This window comes from Nelusetta ayraudi, unplaced genomic scaffold, assembly GCF_046127955.1.
Source record: "Nelusetta ayraudi isolate G7.1 ecotype Tasmania unplaced genomic scaffold, CSIRO-AGI_Nayr_v1 ptg000052l, whole genome shotgun sequence".
NCBI lineage: Eukaryota > Metazoa > Chordata > Actinopteri > Tetraodontiformes > Monacanthidae > Nelusetta > Nelusetta ayraudi.
Genome location: NW_027466102.1, coordinates 2,890,001 through 2,900,651, shown reverse-complemented (window position 1 = coordinate 2,900,651; position 10,651 = coordinate 2,890,001). Strand labels below are relative to the sequence as shown.

The window sequence follows — 10,651 nt, the reverse complement described above, 5'->3', positions numbered from 1 at the left end:
ATCATCAAAAAGCACTGGGAGCTCAAGCAGGGTGGCGGCTGCTTGCGTGGAGGCCGAGGCGGAACAGGCGGCACTGCGCGCAAAGATCAAAACTTTGGAGCAAAAGCACGTTTTGGACTTGGAGCAAGCCCAGTTAACGGCCAAACAGGAAAGGCTGAAGCCAAAGCGAGTCTGTTAAGGCAGTCTCTGCCCAGAGGGAGCAGTCATTGCTCATCCACGTCTAAGTCGTCTGCTGCTGGAACATCTAGATTAAAGAAAGTGCGACCGACAGCAGCGCATAAAAAGTAAGTGTTCTCCAGTCAAAATTGAACCTGTTGATTCTGCTGATGACCATGATGGCCAGATTGGAATAAATGCTCCCAGTAACAATGTTTTGGTAGATGTATTGAGAAGGCAAAATGAAATAACTGAAATGTTGATAAAGCAGCAAAGCATCGCACTTTTGCCAAGTAGAGACATTCCAGTATTGGAGGGAGCCCCACTTCAGTTTTGCTCCCTTATTAGAGCATTTCAACAAGGTATAGACAGCAAAACTGATAATATGCATGACAAGCTACATTATTTGGAACAATATACATCTGGTCAGCCAAGACAACTTGTGCACAGCTGTCTGCATATGGAGCCAAGCATGGGCTATAGGAGAGCCATAGAACAGCTTGAATGGCATTTTGGAAATAAAATGAAAATCACATCAGCATTTATGAGCAAAGCATTGAGTTGGTGTTCGACAAGGCTCTTTTTGCAAAGCTGCTGTAACACCATGTCTGAAATAAATTATGTGGATGAGCGGGAAAACGCTGCAAACATGAAAATAATTGTGTCAAAGCTGCCGTTTAAGCTGCGCGATAACTGAAGAGTGTCTGTTTGTGACATTCGGGCAGGCAGAGAACAGAAGAGCAAACTTTAAAGATCTCCTGCACTTCTTGGAAAGAAAAACACAGGCTGTGTTTGGTGAGGTACATTTTCCAATGGCGCCGCAAAGAGCTAAACCTAAAATGCAGCAAAAGGACATGAGGGGGAGCAGTTTTGCCACTACTGTGACGACCATCCCTGAATTGAATAAAAATAAAAAGATGCATGCATGTTTTGTGGAAAGGACCATAAGCTGGAAATATGCCCATCACTCAAGCACACATGGAGAAAATGGAATTTCTGAAAGCAAATGGTTTATGCTTTGGATGTCTGGAAAAGGGGCACATCAGCAAGGTCTGTAAGAAACGTATGTCATGTCATGTGTGCCAAAAAATGCGCCCCACCATTTTGCACATAAACCCAAAGGAGAAAGATTGCTCAGATAACGCTCCCACTTCACAGGCATCAGGGTCTACTGCCTTGGTTTCCCTAAGCGCTAATGAAGTCATGGGGGCCGGCACAAAGAAATTTGCATTGGCAATAGTACCAGTAAAGATCAAGTTGGAACTTATGCATTTGTGGACGGAGGGAGCTCAGCAACGTTGTGCGCAGAAGCATTAATGCATTCGCTAAGCGTGGATGGAAAGAAGCAAGTTATTTTACTTAAGACCATGGGACAAACCAAGCCAGTTTCAAGCTACAAAATAAGTGGACTTGCAGTTGCTGCTCTTTAGGGTGACCCGTTCATTAAAGTGCCTGATGTTTACACGCACCAATCCATTCCAGTTTCAAAGGACAATATTCCCAAAATGGAAGACCTTAACAAATGGCCGTATCTTGAGGAAGTGGATTTGACCCCTATTAATGCCAGCATTGGGCTGCTAATAGGAGTCAATGCACCAAGAGGCTTTTTCTTGGACGTGCGTTCAAAGCACCCACAGAGTTTCCCTGTCCGAACACCCTTTCAAATCTCAACTCAAACCTCTTTAGTTCATTTAATATATTTTATTATCAATTCAGTAACCCGAGGAAATAACAATGATTTAAAAAAACAAAAAACAAAACAAAAAAAACAACAGCAACAAAAGGTACCATTTCCACTCTGCTAGAAAATTTCCCATCACCCTCCTGATACTTTAACATTCCCAGAACGCACTTCTCCGCCCACTCACAATTCTCTCAAACATTCCCACGTAACAGTGACGCCGCATGGTGCAGATCCGTCCATGCCCTGAAAAACAAACAACCATCTCTGAGTTAAGAGTCACAAGAATTTTAGCCTGATTTTAGAACAAAACTGAAACTCTTAAAACAGTGTAAAAAAAAAAAAAGAAAAAAAAAGAAAAGTAGTAACATCAGCTTAGTTTAATTTATAAGTTTAAAATTATACAATTAAAAAACTGTTTGCAACAACCGGTGACCATCCATTTCGGACGGTGGCCATTACGTGTTACAAAACATGTATTCAGGTGGCGTCAACAGTGTTCTTTAAGTTAAAATACTACATTAAGACTTCAGAAAGGCCTCTGCTTTCTCCAACATAGAGGACGGTGAATACAGTATGCGCAGAACTGGTGGAAATGGTTCAAATAAATTTAAGTAACAAATAATACCACGACTGCTTGAAAATTAATACTTTACATTCCCCCACCCCACCCCAACGTTTCATGAACAAGCAACGGAGCGACTGTTTGGGAGAAACAATATACATATATATTAAAAAAAAAAAAAGAAAAGAAAACTTGAAACATATGGAGCCGGTTGGCAAAGTCTCAAAGTTCAGGAACTGGTATATTAGACAATTTTTTTTTAGGCACTCAGAATATTCCACCTTTACTCCCCCCCCCCCCCCTCCACCGAGGAACAAATTCTAATGTAAAAGTCCAAAGCTGCACCATCCCTTTCTGTACCGTGAGTAAAAAGGAAAAACAAAAAAAAAAAAGGCAAATGGAAAAGACAAAACGTAATTCATTGGATACAAAGAGATAGACAAAAAAGCCACCACCAAAAACGTGGTCTCAGTTCCTCCTTTTTGCCCCTCCGCTGCTACACCTTCTGGACACCGGCGGCCAGCGACAGCGGCGGCGCCCCTCCCCGGCGGCCCAGCTTGGCGCGGCCACGCGCGTACACGCGCAGGAACAGCGCCAGGAAGACCACGCCCACGCCCAGGCCGCCCACCGCGCTCACGGCGTGGCCGTACAGGAAGCACGAGAGCAGGATGGCGATGGCCTGCCGCAGCGTCATGATGATGGTGAAGGCCGCGGCGCCGAACTGGCCGATGGTGTAGAAGATGAAGAGCTGGCCGCACGCCGAGCACGCCGACAGCAGCACGGCGTGGGCGGCGAACTCCGGGTGGCGCCCCATGAAGGCGGCCGCCTCCAGCAGGGCGCCCTGCTCCAGCAGCGAGCCCACCGTGAAGAGGCAGGAGAAGAGGTTGACGCCGAACATCATCTGCACCGACGACATGCGATGCTTGAACAGCTCGTCCTGCCAGTTGGACGTGAAGCTGTCGAAGGCGATGTAGCCGGCCAGGATGAGCACGCCGCTGAAGGTGGTGGTGGTGGGCGGGCGGTGGGCGGCGGCGCCGTTCGACAGCAGGAACATGCTGACGCCGAGCGAGATGAGCGCCGCCGTCAGGTACTCCCAGTACTCGTAGCTCTTGCGCGACACCACCTTGCCCATGAGCATGACGGGGATGACCTTGGAGGCCTTGGCCAGCACCTGCGTGGGGAAGCTGATGAACTTGAGCGCCTCGTACTGGCACCAGCTGCTCATGACGTTGGAGAGCGAGGCGAAGGAGTACTTGTACATGGGCGCGCCGTGCCGCGGCTGCTTGAAGAGCGCGCACCACAGGCCCGACACGCTGAGTGCCAGGATGCGGTTCATGAAGACCAGGAACTGCGAGTCCTTGAAGCTCTCGCCACCCTCGCCGTCGGCGCCGTACGAGCGCGTCATCACGCGCTCCTGCAGGACGCCCCACGTCAGGTACGAGGCCTTGGGGAAAATGTGAGAGGAAAACCGTTTACCAAAGTAGGACCGCGTCCGCGACTCATGATTATTTTTTCCGATTAGTCGCTTCGCCGTGATTTATCTTTTTTTTTTTTTTTTTTAACCTTATTTTTCAACACCTGTTTTAGAGTTCTGCTAAAACTAACTGGCTTAAATCTTCAGACCTGTGTTGTACTGCTGTCCTCTGCCGTACTCCTTCCCTGGATTTTTTTTCTACAGTACCTCGAGTGGCCACTGGGGAAAGGAAATTGGCACGCTGTTGCTATTCCAATATCCAGTTCTTACAATACATCCTTGATCAACCGGGGCTGTAATTCACTAATTACTGCCGTTAAGTACACATGTAATTAAATGAACAAGTGTGTCGTGGAGCTAGCTTGTTCTGTGATTTTCTGACTGACAAACGTACCAAAAAAAACTTACTATGTACTTGCGTCATAGGCTGATAGCAAATTAACAAATAAGCATGTAATTTGAAAAAAATATCTACGACACATCTAAATATCCTCAACGTTACTTGTGATGATACAGCGGCTCCGTTGTGTGTGGAATGGAATGGAATGGAACGGAACGACAAGTGAGCTTCACAGAGTTTGCACCCAATGTGTTTCACTGCTTCATTTTCTGTGAAATATTTGCAAACTTTAGAAACTTTGGGTCAGAGATTTCGAAATGTCGTAATGCACGCGCTCTTCTCTGCTTCCTCTGGGATGTAAACAACGAGCCCTCAGTGCTCAGCACTGTACTGCAAGTACAGATGAGCATGTGGCCGCCGCAATGGGGTTTTATCCCTCAGCAATTTACAATAACCATGACAGGACACCTCGACAATGACATTTTTGAGTCAACAAATTTTTTGCTGTCAATGTTGATCGATTACGTCGACTAATCTTTGCAGCCCCAGTTCAAAGTACCAAAATGTTGCATGACGTGCTCTCGATTTTGCTGCTAACTGACAACTCATTTTCCAAACAAACTGTCATTCTGGTATTTCTCTGAATTGCAGAGTACTTTTTTTTAGAATAGGGGATACACTTCTTTTGTAGCGGCCTTATAACCGCTCTGTATGACATCATCTCCAGAGTTTCTGGATGTATTTGTCTGCGTTCTTAGCAAACGTACCCATCTAAACTGCTACTGTCAGAGACGGACGGCGCTTTAATGAGCCCGCATGAAAAAGGTCCCTCTCGCTTCTCGGAAACATTCCCTCATTTCCCACTTTGTTTGGACCCTTTTTCTCTCTTTCTTTGCCCTAAGAGGAAGGAACTGGTTTTAGAAGACGAAAAAGTGCATGTGTGGTGCCGATTAAACGACTTCTGGTCCTCTAATGCTCGCTGAGTGTCCTTTAAAACGCTCCAGCTGGTTGACGACAATGCACATCACGTTGTCCTAAACGGGTGGCATGCCAAGGATTATGGAGCGTTCCGTAAAAACCTTTTATTGGCCCAGAGAGCTGTAATTTACTGTCGCCTCCCTCTGAGCAAATAGTGCCAAATATCGATTGATTTCCTACCGAGCCGATTGACTCGCGTTTGCAGCGCACACGTTGTTAAAAAGGCTGCGCTGCAAATTAAAAAAAAAAAAAACACAACATTACAGAGGAGGACTAAAGCCTCGTGGTGCGTTTGAGTGTTTGCCACCTGTAGTCCAGCAGCGCAAATGATCAACTTGGTGTAGTGTCTGGCGGACGAGCCCGAGTCGCCCTCGTTCCTGGGTGCAGCTGGCACGTCATCCAGCAGGCCCGCTTTGGTGTCGCTGCCGAACACGCAGGCCTTGATGACGGGGAAGCACAGCCCACTGCCTGGAACAAAAAAAAATCTAACAAATGAACATCGAGCCGAGGAGACCGAGACGGTGACAGAGCTCGTCGGAGTCCCACCGACCTGTCTCTAAATAATTGATGCGCTTGAAGTAGCAAATGAGGAGGTAGCCCGGGACGACAATGGTGGAGTACCCCAGCACGTTGACCAGGAAGCGGAAGAACCAGAAATCGTACCAGCTGTCCAGCAGCGGTGGCGACTCCTGGGCGGCCATGGCGGCCGGCAGCATCCAGGCGAGCGCAAGCCAAATCCTGCAGGAGTTAGGAGCAGCAAAACAAGATCAGAGTGCGTTGCAGTGGGAAGGATTTGAGACGTGGCAGCACGGCAGAATTTTCAGGCGCAGAACAAATTGTTCCGTCTCATCAAAGGGGCGTCGGCCTCATGGCACATCTAGTCAAACTCGTCATGATGAACGCAGAGCAGGTTTCCAGATTCCCGTGACTGAGCTGTTAAATGGCCGGCGCCTCAATGAAGAACGAAAGTATAGATGCAGCGATACCACTCTTTAACAGAACGAGTAGAGTACGACAGTGTTGTAGTCAAGACGGCACCAACCCAGACCAAGAGATTATCTAGACTAGAGAGCGTCGCAACCAAGACAAGACCAAGACTGTACACATCAAAGAAAAACAACAACAAAACAGAACAAATGACAAGAATCTTTTTAAAAATTCAAGTTTGTTTCTACATGAATGGAACAGCAACATTTCTTCTCAGCAAGGTATAATTCATTTTCTTGAAGGCCTTTGTATTTTGAACCATTAAAAAAAAAACAAAAAAAAAAACTTTCCTGCATAAAATTAAAAAAAATAATTAACTAGGAATAAGGTGGTTTGTAACTCTGGGTGTCACAAACTGAGAGCAACAAGGGAGCAGCTGGATTCCTCTCTGCTATTATCTGTCATTGCAGTGTTGGCTGAGTCTCTAGCACTCTTGGTCAAAAAGTCCGAGTCCCCCCAGTCCGAGACAGAGTAAAGAAAATGCCTCCGAGTCCGAGAACAACACCAAGACCCTTGAAAAGTGGTCTTCTGACTAGTCTGAGTATGACTAGTTGCATTTCAGTACTCACCGATACAGATAGAGTACATGATAAGACCATTACACATTCTAGAATTGCTTCTTTTTTAATTTTCCACAGATGCTTTGTTATTTGAGCAACATTCCTCAAAATGTTATTCTAGAACAAAGTGACTGCAGTACAAACATATCAATCATATGCATACAATACAAATCCAGCTGGTATTGGCGTGATGGTATCGACACATATTTTACGAGTACAAGTAGAGTACTCATCCCGGTATCAGTACCGATACCAGATACCGAGTATCGGTCAATCCCTAAAACAAACAAACAAAAAAACAATAAGTCTGAGAAAAGGGGGGCAGAGGGGCTCAGTTTCATCTCCCACCACAGGCTCACCTGTACTGAATGAAACATGATCAGCCTGCACAGAAGGTGTGTGCTCGCTGCCTTCGTGGCACTTGCGCATACAAACTCAAAAGTGAGGCCAGGCCGGCCGTGGTCCCGGGAGGGGGGGAGGGCGGGGGGAGCCTCCCCAAGCCTCCCTCATACAGAGTGTCTTTGTGCGGGGCCCGCCTGTGGCAGTTACAGGGCAGCTTCTCAGGCGCGGCTATGCAACTACACCAGACTGCGGGCGGGAATGATGGAAATGGAATGCTGCCTAACTGAGAGGCACACAGTGTCCCCGAGAAGTTGCAAGGTTTGAACTTAAACTTGAATGATGCAACAGACACGTAAATGAAGAAGTACGAATAACTATGTTGAGAGAAAGTCAGGTTGCGCGACAAATTGAACATTCTCCCCACGATGTGGGTAGAACAGTAGAGTTACGTAAAGGAATGATCACGCAAAAGATACATGAACAAATGAATGAATGCAAATCAAAATCAGATTGTGTTACAAATACAAAATTCTCCCCACAATGCTGCAAGCAAATTAACAATAGAATTCTGAGTTATAACAGTGTGATGTGATTTTGACAAGAACAATGAATTCCATTTTTAAAGGGTAAATAATCTAACACACACACACACACACACACACACACACACACACACACACACACACACACACACACACACACACACACACACACAAAATGAAACGTGTCTGTATGGGTCATCACCGCACATTATGATTAATCGATGACGCCGCTGCGAACTGAGCGCTTTGACTGACACCTGTTTAAACAGCACTTACATTCATTCAACAAAGCACGATGTCACACAAATCCAACAGACCATCAATCAGGCTAGCTTTGAAACGGCGTCGCAGACGTAGGAAGACAGCCGGCCACCTGCACGCGATACGTTTTGTTTTTTGTTTACTGATCAATTACTCATGTCACAAGCAGTCGACTGCCGCTTACTTAGCTCGTTGTACCGTTATCATGACAACGACTATTTGAGGGAAAACGGGGGGCGGCTTGCTGACTTGTCCGCACCTGACAATTACCCTTTTTCGCATGATTTATTTATACCATTGACCTAGCTTTCCTCAGTTTTCCAACGTTACCTCCATGACAGAGCTTGCATTTTTCTCCACAGTCCGTGACCGGCTTCGTGGCGCCGCAAACACGCCGACACTCTCACTCGTCACCTCCGTGACAAAGCATGAAGTCGCGCTGGTTCGACAGGTGACGGTGTTTAGGTAAATATGGACTTCTCTTTCCCCTCGGAGTAGCCGCCTTTAGCTTCACGCCTTGAAGTTATGCTCATCGCTCGATGGCCGATGTGTTCGATTGGGCAGGATGCCGGAAACGGATAGCACCGCTTTTTCGGTGACGTTCCCCCTGTCGGCCGGGAGGAGCAACAGCCGCTTCCGCATAATCCTTGTTTTAGGCGTGTGGCAACCAACGTGATTCGGTGCCACCCACTACGCTGGAGTGTGGAACACAGAGAGGATCTTCCTCCCCTTTTACATATGATCAAATATATATGATAAGACAAAAACAGAATTATTTTCATGAAGACCGATTTTTTTTTTAAACAATGCTTCATATATATTTCTCTTTTGAACTGTTCTCTGTTCATTTTATATTTTCACAGTTACATATAACATGTTGTACTGTTTCGATAGTCTTTCCACATTTACACAGCCCAGATCAATATTTCCCCATTATCTGTAACGTTTTGTTTCATGTTTTATGTCCCAGTTTCATTCATGTTATCATGTAGATTTTTCCATCTTGTTTTTCCCATCTACTTTCATTTTTCCTACCCTCAGTTAGATTTGGTATAAATGCCTCGCCACATTTCCCTCATCCCAAATTTTCTGCCAGGGTTTATTAATTTTATTATTGCTTTAGCTTCATTCTTACTGTATGTTGTCGTTCCTTATGGCCTGTTTTGCTAAATCATCAGCTATTTCGTTACCTTCTATTCCTTTGTGAGCAGTTATGAATCTGATATTCGAATGCATTTCATGTAATCTGTAATGTGTCTCATGTATTTCATACAGAATATCTGCTCTACCAAGTGAAGTGACATGAATTCAATAGAAATAAAATAGAAGACAGCAAGTCTGTGCAGATTATAATCTCTTTTGATTTTATTATGTTCTATCCACTGTAAAGCTTTCATAATTGCTAACATTTCAACTGTGTACACTGCTCAATTATTCAGTTTTTTCTTTAATGAAACTATTTAACTGAGGGATAGTGAATGCAAATCCTGTTTTTTCCTAATCTAATATCTTTTGACCCATCTGCAAATACTTAGATTGATGAGTTGTGTTTACCTTCTAGTCTTCTGATAAAGATTTCTGCCTTCTCCCATAGTTTCATTTTCCCTTTCTCTCTTGCACCTCTCTCATGGATTGTAATACCCGTCTGATGTGAAGGGAATATGGGTCCTATACCAGAATGCCTAAAAGGTCAAAGTAAACATCTTTCCAAAGCTTCAGTTTTCAGACTTCACTAGAGCAGCTTCCCAAAAAGCTGATTGCTCCCAGTTCCAGCACACCTAATGAAAGATACACTGCCAGGAATGGACTTTTCTCCTATGTGGGCAGTTGAGGATCTGTTTAGTGAATTTTCTTGTAGTTTGGGACTTTTAATCTTTTAAGGTAACTCTCCTTTTCCTTTCAGCTGTTTCTATCAGGGGTGACATCATCTCACCTCACCTCCTGTAATGTCCTTTTTTTTTTTTTTTTTACCACAGCATTCATAAATCTCTCTGGTCTTCCCCTAGTTCTCTTGTCTGCCAGTTCCAACCTCAGTATCCTCCAACACACTCAGAATCACCATCTCAGTCCAGCCTCTCTGGCTTTATCTCCAAACATGCTCTGACTGACTGTCCTTCTGATGGACTCATTCCTGATCCCACCATGCTGGTCACCACCAGAGTCACCTACAGCTCCACCTCCCGTCCTGTTTCATCAGCGTCATTGACTCTAAAACCAGACCTCATTGCAGCCCTCAAACCAGTTTGGTCACCTTTCCTTTCATTCTTCCTGACACTCTATTATCAGACGTCACACCTGACGCTTTTCTCCACCCGCTCCTACCCAGTTTGCGCGTTTGCAAACTGGGTAGGAGATGTTAAAAGGGTTGCAGAGCTCAGCACCAGGCTATCCTGCTGGTCCATACTTCTAAAGCTTGGTTGCATGACAGCACCTTTTCACCCTGAATCGCTGACACATGTAAGTGGAATGGGGCCATTCATTCTGTTATCGAGAAGCGTGTGCAACAAAGTGAGATAACCGGCTAATCCCGGGAACTCCAGGTGTAACGCCTAGTGTGACCTTAGAGGTAACAAAAGCAGCCACGGGTTTCCCCCGAGACTTATTGTCTGTAGCAACTCGTGCTGTAATTGCTTGAAAGAAATGTAGAGCAGGGTGTTTTTTTTTTTGTTCTTAGCTACTGTCCCTAATTTCTGGCAAAACGATACACATATACGGGAAATATCTGTATCTTTAAGCTATTATCACATTTTATTATTAATATTTTT

General features: G+C 45.2%; 1 protein-coding gene across 2 annotated transcripts; it reads right to left on the bottom strand.

Moving 5' to 3' along the window:
* Positions 1-2,695: 2,695 nt before the first annotated feature.
* Positions 2,696-8,458, bottom strand: slc35b2 (solute carrier family 35 member B2). Of its 2 annotated transcripts, none has more exons than XM_076037613.1 (4): positions 8,217-8,458; positions 5,745-5,932; positions 5,502-5,662; positions 2,696-3,846 (listed from the first exon to the last, which is right to left on the bottom strand). In XM_076037613.1, exons 1-4 carry the CDS (start codon positions 8,234-8,236, stop codon positions 2,899-2,901), a joined length of 1,317 nt encoding a protein of 438 aa, XP_075893728.1. In that variant the 5' UTR covers positions 8,237-8,458; the 3' UTR covers positions 2,696-2,898. The 2 variants fall into 2 exon arrangements, with proteins under 2 accessions (XP_075893728.1, XP_075893729.1); XM_076037614.1 differs by having other exon boundaries at positions 5,858-5,932; positions 8,217-8,233.
* Between the last annotated feature and the right edge of the window lie 2,193 nt (positions 8,459-10,651).